This window comes from Barbus barbus, assembly GCF_936440315.1.
Source record: "Barbus barbus genome assembly, chromosome: 3".
Taxonomy (NCBI): Eukaryota; Metazoa; Chordata; class Actinopteri; order Cypriniformes; family Cyprinidae; genus Barbus; species Barbus barbus.
Genome location: NC_136731.1, coordinates 16,878,378 through 16,895,450, shown reverse-complemented (window position 1 = coordinate 16,895,450; position 17,073 = coordinate 16,878,378). Strand labels below are relative to the sequence as shown.

The 17,073-nt window shown below is 35.1% G+C and overlaps 1 protein-coding gene across 4 annotated transcripts in view; it reads left to right on the top strand.

Moving 5' to 3' along the window:
* arhgap17b (Rho GTPase activating protein 17b) overlaps positions 1-17,073 on the top strand; it is a 31,839-nt gene that overhangs the window by 5,999 nt on the left and 8,767 nt on the right. For 2 of the 4 annotated variants that reach the window (XM_079381589.1, XM_079381588.1), the window contains exons 3-17: positions 4,835-4,939; positions 5,014-5,090; positions 5,774-5,885; positions 5,967-6,043; positions 6,349-6,466; positions 6,552-6,620; positions 6,973-7,054; positions 8,403-8,530; positions 9,982-10,093; positions 10,334-10,415; positions 11,727-11,807; positions 11,883-11,996; positions 12,137-12,228; positions 13,887-14,022; positions 15,900-16,130. In XM_079381589.1, coding sequence (XP_079237715.1) covers positions 4,835-4,939; positions 5,014-5,090; positions 5,774-5,885; positions 5,967-6,043; positions 6,349-6,466; positions 6,552-6,620; positions 6,973-7,054; positions 8,403-8,530; positions 9,982-10,093; positions 10,334-10,415; positions 11,727-11,807; positions 11,883-11,996; positions 12,137-12,228; positions 13,887-14,022; positions 15,900-16,130 — 1,616 coding nt within the window. The remainder of the gene's footprint in view (positions 1-4,834; positions 4,940-5,013; positions 5,091-5,773; positions 5,886-5,966; positions 6,044-6,348; positions 6,467-6,551; positions 6,621-6,972; positions 7,055-8,402; positions 8,531-9,981; positions 10,094-10,333; positions 10,416-11,726; positions 11,808-11,882; positions 11,997-12,136; positions 12,229-13,886; positions 14,023-15,899; positions 16,131-17,073) is intronic. The other 2 variants (XM_079381591.1, XM_079381590.1) reach the window with 1 other exon arrangement.

The window sequence follows — 17,073 nt, the reverse complement described above, 5'->3', positions numbered from 1 at the left end:
TCTCTGATCGTGGTTGTGGTTGGAGTTTTTGTAAACCAACATTGGAGAGTAACACTGCCAGCTGAACTACATTTTTCAGTAGCTGGTTTCAAAACAGTATAGCTTTTTTCTAGTAATGAGACACTTTTTCCAACCAATAAATCGTCACTAAATACTGTTATTTAAGTCACAATATGAAAAAGTGCTTGTCCCCTAAACCTAATAACTGGTTGGGCCACCCTTAGCAGCAACAACTGCAATCAAGTGCTTGCAATAACTTGCAGTGAGTCTGTTACAGCGCTGTGGAGGAATTTTGGCCCACTCATCTTGGCAGAATTGTTGTAATTAAGCCACATTGGAGGGTTTTTGAGCATGAACCGCCTTTATGTTCATACCACCATGAACCCAAACACTTTTTCACACAGGGCCATGTGGGTTTGGATTTTGTTTTCCCTTCATAAAAAACCCTTAATTTAAAAACTGCTTGTTGTGTTTACATGTTATCTTTGATTAATATTTAAATTTGTTTGATCTGAAACATTAAAGTGTGACAAACATGCAAAAAAATTAAAAATCAGGAAGGGGGCCAACACTTTTTCACACCACAGTGTGTGTATATATATATATATTCTGCTCATCGAGGCTGTATTTATTTGATCAAAAACACAGAAAAAACTGTAATATTGTGAAATCTTATTGTAATTTCTAATATTGGTTTCCTATTTTAATATACTTTAAAATAGAATTTATTTCTGTGATATAAAGCAGAATTTTCAGCATCATTACTTAAGTCTTCAGTGTCACATGGTCCTTCAGAAATTCTAATATGCTGATTTATTATGAGTGTTGAAACTGTTTTGCTGCTTCATATTGTTTTATGGAACTTGTGATACTTTTTTCTTTGATGAATACAAAGTTAAAAAAGCACCATTTGTTTAAAATAGAAATCTTTTCTAACAATATAAGTCTTTAATATGACTTTTTATTCATTTAACACCTTCATTAGTCTTCATTAGTCATTAACACCTTCATTTAATCCCTCCTGAATAAACTATTAATTTCTTTAAAAAAAAGAAAGAAAGAAAAAATATACTGACCCCAAACTTTTGAATAGCATTGTATATTGTAACACATTTTTTATTTTATTTTATAAATGCTGTTCTTTTTAACTTTTTATTAATCAGAATACTAAAAAAAAGTCACAGGTCCCAAAAAAAATGAATTAAAAAAAAAAAAATATATATATATATATATATATGAAACAGTTTCCAACATTAGAATGTCACATGATCCTTCAGAAATCACTGAAGACTTAAGTAATGATGCTGAAAATTCAGCTTTGATCACAGAAATAAATAATATTTAAGTATATTAAAATAGAAATAGTCATTTTAAATTGCAATTAAATTTCACAAAATAATATTTTTTTCTGTATTTTTGATCAAATAGACACAGCCTTGATGAGCAACAAAAAAAGTCTTTAAAAAACATTAAAAGTCTTACTGACCCCAAACTTTTGAGCGGCAGTGTGTATATATATTAGTGCTGTCAAATGATTAATCACATACAAAATAAACGTTTTTGTAACATATTTTTCTTAAATACATACATGCATGTGTGTTTCTTTATATATACATAATAAATTTACACAGTACACACATATATTATGTAAACAAAAACTTTTATTTTGGATGCGATTCATCATTTTGACAGCACTATATATATATATATATATATATATATATATATATATACATAGGTAATTTTTTTTTGCAGTGCTGCAAACTACCAAACTGTGACAAGACTGCAAACTGCTCTAATTCAGTGCTCATGTTTGCAGCTTTATTTGATCTGCATGATTCCTTTAGTGAATCAGACACTGAAACATCAGAGACAGTGTGTGCAAAATAAACAGTGCGTAGACAGAGTGAGACAGAGTGTAGGTTTCATACATCGGTTACATTTCTGAATCCCGCGTCTTTGTGGTGAGCATTTATTGAAATGTGTTTGAGTTGCTGACAAAAGTATGACTCTAAGATGCTGAAAACCTCATGCGGAGAGTTTCAATTCCACTGCGACTGTCTGAAGCTATTTAAGGGACTGTCAGACACACTTTGAGGATTCGCCTCTTGCGCATACATGTGAGAACGAAAGAGATCAGCAAGAAAACAATCAGCCAGTTTGGCAGCTTTCTGTACCAGCTGTAAGAACACAGACTCGGTTCTGCCATTACTGCTGAAGTGGATTGTGCACAAACTGTAAACAAACCTTGATACTGGCCTAATTTTCTTCCCAAAGTACCTTAAAAAGATTTGCATGACAAATATAAACTATCCTGAAGGTGTTAAAGTTGAAGGGTGTTTAGTTAACATTAAGAAACGCATCAAAATCTGCACACTGTGGCCAGGGTTTGAGGAAGAAAAGAACCAGATGGGAGGTGTGAACTGCAAATGCATTTGACAGAGTTTCTCATACATCCTAAGATGTAGGGGAACAGCCAGCTGTCTCTAAATGTAGGCCGTTTGTATGTGCTAAAGTGTATTTTAGTGCAAATAGGCCTATATGTGCAGTTGTGCCATCCACATTTTTCTGGAACAGTGCAGAAATGTAGCCACAGTGCAGCATTGCCCAGGTGGTTCCTCACATTCACTGTAGCTTTAATTCTTTAACCATATTGTCCACTTTAAAAGCTTTTCCAATCCAGGCTCCTCTGCAGCATCTGTGTTTATGACTGCAGGTCATGAGTCTAGAACTGATGCATGCCAACTCAATGAAGAAACAACCAGAAAGCTAAATTTTTCTGCTTTTCCCAGAGAAGATCATATTTTTCGTAATAACACAACCATATTTGACATTAAAGACATTTATAATGTTACAAAAGATTTCTATTTCTAATAAATGATGTTCTTTTGAAATTTTTATTCATCAAATGATCCTGAATAGTTTTTTGTTTTTTTTTCACATAAAAAAAAAGGGGTGGGCAATATGACCAAAATCTTATATCATGATATGAGTAATTTTATTTAACAGTAACGTTATGCATCACCATATAGTTATTTTTGCTTTAAAGAAGGTCTTTATTATATAACAAATTTTAATACCATTGAAATTTCATAATTCTTGTCATCGTGCAGTGTAAATATCACAAAAAATAACACTAGCCTAAATAAAAAAAATAAAAAAATTCAAGCTCACTGAAGACAAGTAAACAGTCAGCGATTAAATAAGAAACTGATTACATGCAATAGGACAAAAAACTACCTTAGAACAAATAAATAAATGCTACATATATTACATAAAGTAATCAAATGTATAAAAACACTGCATATACTTCACTGTGTAAATTAGATATATATTTCTTCTTATTGAAGTTATAAAAGGGATTTAGTCAAAGAGATTTTTTTTCTCTTTTGTTGTTTGATTAACATGAACGACAGACAGCAGGAATATTAGACTGCTGTCACTTTAAGAGCTGCCCAGATCCAATATACTGTTACACATGTGTTTACTCTCTCAGCTGTTTGCTTTCACTTAAAACTTAAATTACTGTGTTTATGAAGATGCTTGCAAAGATGGTCATTTTGACACATACAAGTGTGTGTATTTAATGGTTCAAGTCCTATAAAGTGGCAAAAATAACTCCGTTCAATCGGCACCGATATCCTTGTGGGCAGTGTGCTGACATATGGCGCAGTTGCGCTTCGGGTGTCCCGAGTTGGAATCCCACCTTGTGAACCTTTCCAGATCCCATCCCCCCTCTCTCTCTCTCCCACTCTCTTCCTGTCATATCTCCACTGTCCTGTAAAGAAAAATGCAAAAGTGGCAAAAAAACAACTCTGTTCAATACTCCTGTGCTGTATGAGCACCGTCTTCATGTGCACGCGCCTCTCAGACAGTGCACAGAAACAGTTTCTCTGACAGCACGCACATATAGTGAAATATTTTCTTGCCTATTAACAGCTTAACATGACTTGTTTTTAAACCGCAACACCTAAAAACACATGCAAACAATATGTTTTCGTGACAATGTAGCACAGCAACGTGACGTGAGCGTGTAATCGTGATATAGAGACGATAGCCGGAAGTCTCTACCGGTTGAGAAATTTCTACTGGTTAATCGTATCTACCATTATATCACTCATCCCTACAAAAGAATTAGCATTAAGCAACGGTTTTTAACATTGATAATTGTAAGAAATGTTCTTGAGTAGCAAATTTAGCATGATTTCTGAAGGATCACGTGACAAGACTGGAGTAATGATGCTGAATAAATGACATTTTAAAGAGAGTAACTAGCTGTTTTGGTGAGCATAAGTGACTTGTGCTGGTGACTTTTTAACAAACGTACCCCACAAGACTTTATAAACCAGTGTTGGTTGAATGCTTCCACCAGTTTTGGTGATCAACAGCATGGCTGTGTTGGGTGACCAGCTACACTGGTACACAGGCAGTGTAAACCAGCTTGAATTATGAATTCATGCCGGTCTAACCTGGTCTTTTCAACAGGGTTGTGATGAGGTTGGTTTTTTAAAAGTTCTACAATCCACAGCTGCATGAAGGTTGTGAGACAGCCAACAGATCCAAAATTGTCCTTTTAATACTAGTATATAATCACAGTCCAGATGAAATCAATGAAGAGGCACATTTACAAGAACGGGGAAACTCTAAAGGGTGTTAGTGTGCAGGATATACAATACTTTTCATTGACTCGAGTGACTAAACATTGCAGGAAATGCAGAACAGGTGTGCTGATTATTAGTAATATTAATGATTATTAGTGTGCTGAATAGAACTTTTGGTTGCATTCATTTTGGAATCCTGGTGAATTTGAATCAAATGTTGCATTATATTACAGATTGAGCGGCGCCTTGAAAATATGCGATTGGTCTCCCATAATGTGCACAAGAAGATGGTCATGTGTCTGCAGGGTAACGTGGGCTCTGATGTGGACAAGAGACATGTAAGTAACAGCTGCTTTTACATTTCCAATTCCCTCCATAGTGCACACTTCTGAATAGTTTTTTTTCCTCTTAGAAAAAGCTTCCTCTCACAGGCCTTTCACAATCCATGCTGGATGGAGGAAGTCAGCTCGGAGACGAGTCCCTTATCGGGTGAGTTTATGAACTCTCTGACCCTTTGACAGATATACTGTACATATCCTTCAAAACTATCCCATAATCTGGTCCATCTGACCTATGATTCATACCAATAATGAGAGAACTTTAAACTTTCTTCTCTGAGTCAAACAGAGACACTGCTTTCAGGAGCTGTTTCTGTTCTCATTAGCCATGTGACCAAACATCCCTGAATCATCTGTTTTGTCAGGCAGGCGGTGTATTTACGGGCCTGATCTGTGAAAATATAGAGTGGAAGAAGCATTATTACCCAAAAACATTTGGTAGTCCAGTGAAAATCATAATAGAGTGATGGAACATTAAATTATTATTGTTCATGATGGAAAATGTGACCTTATGCTGCATGATGATGATTGGTTGATAATGTTAGATTAGCAAGAATACATTGTTTTTTATATTTTTGCATTATGCTAGTTTGCTAGTTTGATATTTTTTTAAGGAATATTATACAAGATACTTGTTTTCACCCATGTTTTCATTTATACAAGTTTGTACAAGTTCTGTTGTGCAGCACCTTTTTACAAAAAATATAAATGCACTGTTCTCTGTTAGAATCTGTTTAGCGTTCAGGAATAATGACCAGGCAGTATGATGTCAGAACATGATGTTAACAGTTATTGATCGACGATCGTGTGTCCTTTGTGTGTTTGTATCTACAGGAAGATGATGGAAGTCTGTGGAGAAGCTGAAAACAAACTGGCCTTGGAGCAGAGCCAACATGAAGTTCAGCTGGAGAGAGATATTCTGGAGCCTCTCAACCAGCTGGCGGAGGTACGTAAAGCCAAAGACATGCAAAGAACCTGCTTTTTAAACATGCGCTGTAGGTTACATCTCTTGTTTTTGTGCTTGAAGGTGGATATTCCTAATATCCTGAAGCAGAGGAAACATTTAGCCAAGCTTGTGTTGGATTTTGATTCTGCAAAAGCTAGGTGTGTATATTTTGCTATAGTATATATACTATACAGTATCTTAGCTAGGATGCACTAAATTGATCAGAAGTGACAGTAGAGATGTTTGTAATGTTGCAAACATGTGACTTTGAAGACTGGCGTAACGATGCTGAAAATTCAGCTTTGCATCACAGGAATAAACAACATTTTAACATGTATTCAAATAGAAAACAGTTAATATAAGTTGAAATGATATTTCACAATATTACATTTTTACGGAATTATTTAAATAATTAGGCCTTGGTGAGCATAATATCGAAATACTTTAAACTCTGGTAAAACAGGTATCAGCAGAACACAAAGGCGTTTCCGTCAGCTGCAAATGCTCAAGCAATGGCTGCCAAACTTGACACACTTAAGGAGGAGATGGATGAAGCTCAGAACAAAATGGAAATATGCAAGGTATGGGTATGAGTCAGATTGTATTGAGGTTTCTAGGTGACCTTGGGTAGCACTTTCAATCTAGTCTGATCTTTTTTATCTTTAGGATCAAGTAGCAGCAGATATGTACAGCTTTTCCTCCAAGGAAGGAGAATATGCTTGCTATTATGTGTTGGTAAGTCGTTTCTAAGACCTTTAACCACATAAGACAAATAATGTCTGATAAAGTTACATTTTTACTGGTATAATGAATTTAACTTGCAAATAAGGCATCAGAATGATGCAGAAAGTATAACACTGGTTATCAGTAAGAAAAGGTCAGTGGTAGGCCTATGCATAGGTCTTCCTAATATACGCTAGTAGTTATCATATCTGGTAAGTGGAATTAATTTGAATGAATAAAACTGTTGTTTATATACTATATTGTACAGTGTACAGGCAATTATTAGATCATTGAGTAAAAGTCTTTTCCTCTTCTCAGACAAAAATAGAAAAAGAGTGAAGTTTTCGTGTATTTGTCTTGACAGTTGTTAGAAGCCCAAGCTGAATACCACAGAAAAGCTTTGGCATCCATCGAGAGCGTCCTGCCCACGATACAGTCACAGCAAGGTGTGATATTTACTCTTCACTTCCTGCACTGAGCCTCTGCTGCATATGATTCACTCACAACACTTCTAAAATCATGACCTCATTAATAGCAATTAAACTATATTATGGAGGATGGAGAATATTATGGAGGATGTGTTTTATGTTCTGAAAATGGAGAAAATATTCATCTGATCTGTGATCTCTGTAATTTCCAAATTTAGTCACAAGTGACTCACAAACTAAAAGAGTGAATCTCACAAAATCTGTCAAGAACATGTCCGCCAGGGGCATATTTCCACCCAAAAACAAAAGAAAGAAAGAAAATTATTACTAGTGCTGTCAAATGATTAATCGCGATTAATCGCATCCAAAATAAATGTTTTTGTTTACATAATATGAGTGTATACTGTGTATATTTATCATGTGTATATATAAATACAAACACATGCATGTAAACATATAAGAAAAATATATTATGTTTATATATTTATATATAATATAAAATATAAGAATATGAATATATAAATGTAAATATTTTCAAAATACTGTTTGTATTTATATATACATAATAAATACACAGTACATATACATATATAATGTAATCAAAAACTTTTATTTTGCATGCGATTAATCATGATTAATCATTTGACAGCACAAAAAATTACTATGTATATATATATATATATATATATATATATATGTATGTGTGTATAGCATAAAGAAAAATATATAACTATATAATTAATATAGTTATATAATTTATTGTGCAGTTAATGTTTATTTATTTATTTATTTATTTATATCTCAATAATAAAATAAAAGCTTCTTTTTTATTTACAATAAATATTTATTTACCAGAGAGAGCGAGAGCATGTCTGGATCATATTCATCCTAAGAGCTAAATAATATATATTACATAAATAAATGAATGTATATAGAACATGACACACACACACACACATATATATATATATATATATATATATATATGTATTGTATTATGTATATATTATTGTATAGTATACATAGTTTATATATAATTTGTTTATTTTTATCTGTAAATTTTTTATATAAAAGCTTCATTTTAATTAATATATAGACAGTATATAGATTAATAAGAGATATGACCCAGACATGTTTTTGACAGGTTTTATGAGATTCACCCAAAGATCTGGCTAGTCGTCAAACTATGAATCATTCTTTCTCTTTCAATGCTTCCTGGTGGACAGCACTGTAATGTATCCTGTTTCACACTGTAAATCATCCTGACTTACAGAATCTGTGCTCCACATACCCACCTAGTGATGATTCTTAAATGTTTCCTGCCATAACTCAAATCATTCTCACTTCATCTCATCATCTGACATAGATAAATGGACAGAGAAGCCAGCGTTTGGCACGGCTCTGGAAGAACATCTGAAACGCACTAGCAGAGAGATTGCGCTGCCCATAGAGGCCTGCGTTATGATGCTACTGGAAACCGGCATGCAAGAAGAGGTATCTGACACTGTGAAACAACACAAGATAAACAACTCACAGATAAACAGACAAGACGGCTTTCATCCAGAGGGGAAGTGGATGCACTTTGTTACTGCATTCACAATGGCAGATAGTTGTGATTTTCAGGGAAGTGGTCAATATTTCTGCCTTTTGCAAAGGGCAGTTTTGTACAGAATTATTTTTAAATGGATGAATGACATTTTTTGACATGCATTTCAAAACTGAAGTTGGATAAGTGTCAAAATCCAAATAAAAGAAGGTTGCAAGTTAACATTTTATGTTTTCATAAATATCAAGCTTTAAAAACCTGCCTGTATTCACACGTGTGTTGATTTAGCAGGCAAGATCTTCTTAATATTTGGACTTTATTCTTTTTGTCTCAGAATGGATGCATAGGCAGATAGATTGAAGGATAGACGATGGATAGATGGGTGGAGAGATCATAGATGATAAATAGTTAATGGATGGCTAGATGGATGAATAGATGAATGGATAAATGGATGAATGAGTGGGTGGGTGGATGGATGGATGGATGGATGGATGGATGGATGATAAAGAAAAGATAGATGGATGGATGGAGGGGAGAGTGGATAGATAGATGATGGATAGATGGATGATAGATGATGGATGGATAAATGGATGATAGATAGATGGATGAATAAAGGGGTGGGTGGATAGATGATGGATGGATTGATAGATGATAAAGAGATAATGGATGGACGGATGGATAGATGTTTGAGTGCATAAATGGATGGATGGGCAGAAGGATGATGGATGGATTGATGAATGGGTAGATGGTTGAGAGATGATGGATGGTTGGACAGATGGATGAATAGATGAATGGATAGATGGATGGATTTTGGGTGGATAAATAGATGGGTGGATGAATGGGCAGATGGATGATAAATGAATGCGTGGGTATGATAGATGATAAATAGATGATGGATGGATGAGTGGACAGATGCATGGATAGATGGATGATAGATTGATGGATGGGTGGGTGGATAGATGATAAATGGATGATGTGTAGATGATGGTTGGATAGATGAATGGTTGGATGATAGATAGATAGACAGACAGACAGACAGACAGACAGATAGATAGATAGATGGATAGATAGATAGATAGATAGATAGATAGATAGATAGATAGATAGATAGATAGATAATGTTGAGCAATAGATGAGGTCTGGATGACCTTGATGGTTTGTGAGAGCGATGCTGTGGCAATGTATCTGTGTTAGAGACGTTTACTGATTCACTTCTGCTTCTTTGCTAAAGCCAGACTAATTATAGCAGTGAAACGAGACAATCATTTCCCTGTGAAACCATCACTGACACATATGAAAACAGCCTTTCCAGTCATTTTTTATACATGAGCATCTCGGTTTATATTGTACTGCACGTTGCAAAGGTCTTGTGTGTTTACAACATTTCCTTTCGTGCCAGGGTTTGTTCCGTATTGCTGCCGGAGCCTCTAAACTGAAGAAGTTAAAGGCGGCACTGGACTGTTCCACTTCCCAACTGGAGGAGTTTTACTCTGACCCTCATGCTGTAGCCGGTACCACACATTTTTCGTAAATGACACTGCAGAAGGAAGCAGTTTGTTTGCAACTAGTTACAGAGATTTTAGCATCTCTGCTTTTAGAATGACTCCCAAAATTTAAAATGAGACTGGATTTGTTTGACTTTAAAACGTGTGGTTGTGATGTTGATTACAAAACCAGAATTCTGAAACGTTTCAGTTCTGTTCACCAGAAATTCATTTGATGTTGCTTTTTGTTTTTCCGTGATTATTTAGGAGCCTTGAAATCTTACCTGAGGGAGCTGCCTGAACCTCTGATGTCCTACCAGCTGTATGAAGAGTGGATCCAAGCCTCAAAGTAAAGCATATTCACATATAATACACCAAAGTCCATCACTTCAGTGCCTTTGTATTCAGAAGGTGTTTTAGTGAGTCTCATGAAATCTTGAACATTATTTTGCATGACTAACTTAGGTATGAGCATAAAACCATATTAGCAAGCAAACAATGAATAGAGAAGTCAGAAGCGTGAGGTTTTATTTTAGCACAGCCTGACCACATTACTTAATTTTGTTGAGCAACTAATATAGTAATTCTGTATCAGTCACAATTTATCAAAACCAACAACCAGTCATTTAAATGCTTTAATTCAAGATATACCACCATTCAAATGTTTGCAGTTAATATTTTTGTGTAAACCGTTATACATTTTTTCAGGGCTCTTTGATTAATAGAAAGCTCAGAAGAGCAGCATTTATTTATTTTGTAACATTATAAAAGTCTTTACTGTCACTTTTGAGCAGTTTTGCTATATAAAAGTATTAATTAAAAAAAAAGATTTCGCTAGGTTTAAAGCAATAGGCATCCCAAAATACAATTTTTACTCGCATAAAATTCTGCTGTGAATATTCCATTGTTTTGATTTCTACAACAAAATATGTGGCACAGCTTCAGTATAAATACACTGAACTTTCTGTAATAGCTTAGTGTTTCCTTGTTATCATCTGAATCGTGCGTGGTTGTAGCCAAATAAATAAATTAAATGGCTTTTCTAGAAAGTTTTATGCTCAAATAGTATCATATTTTTATGTTAAAATAATGTAAAAGAGTTTACATTGTCAGTTGGATATTTTGTAAGGACTGCCATATTTCATATTTTTCACATCTTGACCAGTAACTTCACACTGAACTAAAATGCTGCCTGAGGAAACGTCTCAATATTACACTCTAGGGATCATAAATAGGTGATGACATAATCATTTATGTTTGTATCCCATAAAATGAGTCATCTCTGGAGCTGTGATCTTGTGTTACAGTCATTTAAGGTGGAGCGTCGAAAGAGCTGACGTCAGCTGTCATAAGCTCATGTGTTTGATCAGACACATGAGCTTATGTCTCATGTGTGGATTCAGTCTGAAAGCTTCTCAGTGCTTCAAACGATTGACACCAAAGTTTGCAGATGAAGCTTGCCGGGCTTAAAATATCACTTCCTGTAAAGAAAAAGCCACGAGAAATGGCACCAATTGTAATATTACACGAATTAAAAAGTGTGTGAATTTAGGAATTATTGATGAAGATGTTTCAGATTTTGAACTTGTATAAAAAGTGTTTTTCGGGGTTTTTTGTGTAGGTACAGCAGAGGTTTTCACTTGTTTTCTCTCATCTGCAGTATCTCTGACCCTGATAAGAGGCTTCAGGCGCTGTGGGTGGTGTGTGACATGTTACCAAAGGCCAACAAGACCAACTTTAGGTCTGCTTGTTACTACACTAACATTGACTTGGAATGACTATTGTGATCATAACAAGTTCATCTGTGTCTGTGAAGGTACCTGGTGAAGTTTCTTGCAAAGCTTGCTCTGGAAAGTGACGTAAATAAGATGACAGCGAGCAACATCGCCATCGTTCTGGGACCCAATTTACTGTGGGCCAAGACAGAGGGGTGAGACACAAACCCAAGAGCAATCCACTCACACTCCCCATAAAATTGCATTGTTTATATAAAAATGTTATTAGTTAATTGTCCTTGTTTATATTTCTTGTGAAATACTTTGATATGTTACAGTTTTGTTGTTCTTCTAGAAGCCTGGCTGAGATGGCAGCTACTACCTCGGTCCATGTCGTGTCTATAATAGAACTGATAATCAACCATGCTAGCTGGTTCTTCCCTGAAGGTAAGGCTACCGTTGAGAGTTGCCCTGTCTAAAACCTAGTGAGCTTTAACTGTCTAGATTGGCACCTTGCATCCTAAATGAGATGCAACCTCAGTGTCTGCTCAGAAGCACACTGGAGATTTGACTAATGCTCACAGCTGAATATGCTGCATTCTATTTCTGCTTTTTGCAGCTCGGAAATTTCAAACATGGAATTTCCAGCTTCCTTGGAAAAGTGACACTTGACGTCAGACTTGAAAATGCAGTTGTAAATTATCATGTTTATAATCATATACCTGCAAAACAAATGCAGCAAAGTGTGATTTTGCATCCATGATCTAATGTGAGCATTGGACTCACATTTGCAAAGCTAAAAACTTAAGTATTACATTTGATAAGAACTATTTTTATCAATACTTTTCAGAATGGTATAAAATATATTGATATTCAACCAATGCTTCACTTCATCCTCCATCTTGATTTTTTTTTTTTTTAGTATTTATAGTTTTATTTTTAGTATTTTAACTTTTACTTTTGTTTTCATTTTAGTTTTATTTTAAGTTTTATTGTTTTTTTTATTTACATTTATGCATTTAGCAAACACTTTTATCCAAAATGACTTTGGATATAGTTGTTTAAAAAATAAAACATATATTTGTAAAAACAAAAACAGTACCAGGTTTATCACAAAATTTGTTTGTGCTTTTGCCATTTTTATTACTTTTTAATAATGTTCTCGTATAGCTTTGTTTTTTTTTTTCAGTTGTAATTTAGTAATTTTATTACTTTTGGTACATACATTTATTTCAGTTAGTTGCCAACATTTTTTGTTTAAGCTTTTGAAGTTTAAATGTGTAGTTCAGTCATGAAACTCTAGATGGCGCAAGCTAATGGTATTAAAGTAATTTATGATATTCACAGCGTTAAACGACTTGGCACAAGCTGACTGGTTCATGTTGCATACGCAGCCAATGAGCTTGCTGCTTTACATTTAAATGGCTTGTTAACATCCACTTGAGCATTTTGCAGTGCACTTTCAGAGTTCCTCTGAAACCCTCCACCTCCCCAGCTCCACCTGTATAGATCTCCTACGGGTTATTTTATATGCTATTTGTGCAGCAGCAGTATGTCTTGAATACTCACAGCACCATATCACCGTATGCATTGGCAGTAGCAAGTTCCTGTACTTGCAGCAGCAATAATCTACAACTACAGCAATAATCTACAACTACAGCAATAACCAGCAGCAGCGTAGCAGATCTATTCCGCCAAGACCAAATACATTAACACTGTCATATCCATTACCATGCTAGAATCTTCCGAGAGTTGTCATGATTTGAATTATTTTTAATTTAATTTTATATTTTAGTTTATTTTATCAGCTGTATTCCAGTTGCCTGAAAATTATTTTGAATAGTTTCAGTATTAATTTTAGTTAACTTTAACAACACTGCATGGAATTGCATTATCCATAAAAGATGCAAGCAATACTGCTTCAGTTTGGACTAAAGAGAAGCAGCATAATTTCCCTGACTAATTTCTGCCTTTGTGCTGGAAATGTGTCTGCACATGTTGGATTGTTGAGGATTTGGAACTGAGCTTGTTTTTTTTTTTAACATCAGTTTGCTTTTACTCAGTCATGGCCGTGTCTTAATGTCCTCTACTCTTTTGCTCTTCAGATGTGGACTTCAACGTCTCAGGCATGTTTGCTATGCCTGGGTGCCCAGGGACCCCTGACTCAGAAGCCGGGACCATAGACAGGAGGCGCCCAGGCAGCCAGGGGTCGTTCGATTCTGACACACCCCGCAAAGACAGGTACAAGTCATATCCCCGCGTTTACAGACATGACTCCAACTCCACTGTAGTATCCGCGTCCTATGTAGTGGCCAGTGAGTCCGTCACAGTCAAAGCAGACAGTCTGAGACCAGAGCTGGAGGCTGTTTAGACATATTCATTTCAAATGATACATGCATCTTTCTCAGCCATGTTTGTTTGTGGTTTTGCTTTGTTTTTCTTTAGATTTTTTGTTTGGCTTTTTTTTTTGTTTGCTTTGTTTTGTTTTACTTAGTTTTTTTGTCAACCGTTGCTTATTGTATGCTTTCTGAAATAAATAAACTTTATGCTCATAGCTATGTATAAACGCATTATTGCTATATTTCATGATTACGAAATGGGTGTCAAATTCAGAAAAGAAATGAGTGAGGTTATTGACTTGCATTTCAAAATTACTAATGCAGCATTAAAAGGAATGAAAGGTTATAATTAAATTATTTGTACTCTAGTAAATGCAGTTCTAGTTTCTATAATTCCAGTTCTAGTTATTCAGTGAGTGAAAGCAGGAAGTGTTCAGAGTCGGTTTGGTATGTTCAGAATGAGTCAAACAGCTCCTCTCCCGCAGGCCATCATACCAAACGTTCAGAGCTTGAAAAGGGGACTGTTTCTGTGCCTCAGGTACAGGAGAGTCCTTCAGCTGAATGTCACCGGCTGCTGCAGTCACTTTCTAAGAGATTTGACTGCTTCATTAATAAACAACTGAAGTAATGCCAGTGTTATTTTAGTAGTATTTATATACATATACATGCACAGAATTTTATACATATATTTATTGTATAATTTTTAATATTTTAATTAGCTTTTACTTTTTACATTTTAAATTTAAATTTTAGTTTAAGTTTTAGTAATTTTGCAGTTATATATTATGCAAATGCTGTTATCCAAAGCGTCAAAGACCAGACAGTATTCATAATATACAATACGGGTTTATCACATCATTTTTATCTGCTTTTGTCATTTTTTTTTTTTTTTTTTAATATATTTCTGTTTAATTCATTTTATAGTTCTAGTCAAATTAGTACTTTAACTTAACAAAAATGTGAAATGTATATATTTATTTTATTTTACACATTATATATGTATATATTATACTTGCATATGATAGATAGATAGATAGATAGATAGATAGATAGATAGATAGATAGATAGATAGATAGATAGATAGATAGATAGATAGATAGATAGATAGATAGATAGATTGATTTTTAAAGTAAAAACAAATTTTAATAGTTTTAGTTAACAATATAAACACTGATTAATTTTACATTAATGAAAGAGTACTTCTTTTTTAGCTGTGGTACAATGCTTAGCATACACAAAAAAATGTTCAAGGTTTTGCAATTAAATTTAGTGGCAAAATATAAAATGTATCAAAGTTTGTCCTTACTGGTGTAAATTTACAGTATATATATTTTTTAATTTGGTGATGAAACATTCAGTTGCATATTGTGCACTAAACTTGATATTTATTGCCTATTAATAGCAACAATCACGGGTCTCAGAGCAACACACATTTATTATTATTGATCCTTAATAAATTAGCATTTTTTAATGAAATGGTTGAGTGAATGATTCAGCCACCTGTTTTCTTCCTGTAGCGTAACTATATATCTTGCAGAAAGAGTCCAGGTATATATATATATATATATATATATATAATATATTATTTTTTATATGTTGAATCCTTAAATGCTACAAACCATTTGAAATCTCATCCATTCCCAACACATCTCTCTGGTTGCTGTCCCAGTGGTCAGGTGGTGGTCCTGTCCTTCTCCTCCTTCCCTTCTGTGGAGACTAATACCCCACTGTCACTCTCTGGTGTGAGTGTTTCATGCTGTCTCCCCTCTTCCCTGTAGCCCTGCTAACAAACAGCCGGAAATCGCACCTCGTAGAGCTGGCACAGTAAATAAAAAGCAGCACTCCACGCCTACCTTCCAGCCCCCTCTGCCTCCCATTGACGATGGGGGGTTTCCAGTGTTTGAGTCTTCCCCTCTGTCATCCACTGGCGGGGGTCTGGAGGCTGGGCAGGCGGGAGCTGCGCTTCCTCAGACCCTTCAGCCTTTAGTTCAGCAGACTGCAGAGAACAGGTAAGGATTGGTGCGACCGCAAAAACCTCACCCCGCCAACCGCTGCCAGATGTCAGGAGCCGGCCGCTGAAATCTGTGTCGTGTGCACATCGTTTTGTGCCATTCTCCTGATTACTGCTTCAAAACGCTGCTTTAAAATCAGTCAAATGGCTAACAATTGGGTACAATCACAGAGTAAAGCTATAAACCTTTCAGAAGACCTGGAATGGCAAAAATCAAATGCCGTCATTTGTCGCTGTGTTATGTACATCGTCTTCTTGTGCCATTCTCATGTTGTTTTTGCTTCAAAACACGTTTACAATCAGAAAATGATCACCGGAAAGCTATAAGCTATTATCATTGGACCCTTGATTAAGACATGTTTTACTCTAAATTTATCTAGACATGGTCATTGCTAAAATTCACAGTCCCCGCGACAAATTTTATATGAGTGGACCCCCTTCTCTCTGTATATGTAGGGTTAATTCAGTATAATTGGGACATATATATGTAAAAATTAAACTGTGAAAATGTGGGGCAAAAAGAAATGAAAAAAAAAAAAAAAAATTGCAAAACACTTGGGGCCCTTGGATTAAAAAAAAAAAACTTTTAAAAACCCTGGTCAATATGATAAAGAAAAGTTTCCCAACCTGTTTTCCTGTTTTTGATTTATTAAATCGAGAAGATTGAAGCAAAAGCCTCTCAAATCTGAAGTTAAGGACAGTCAGGGCCAAAATCCTTCTAGTGTCTCTTTTCTGTAGAATATTCTCTGATGCTTGGATTTGTGTGTCCTGCCTTGCCTTTCTCTATTGCTTGTTCTTTAGTGGACAAGGTTCACTGCATGCAGAATAAAACACTGCTAACTTTGCTAACTGTGTTTCCTTAAGGCATGTACTATATAGCTGTATTAACTTTTCAGTACAAGTCATTAACTCAGCTTGGACCACTACATTTTAACATCCCT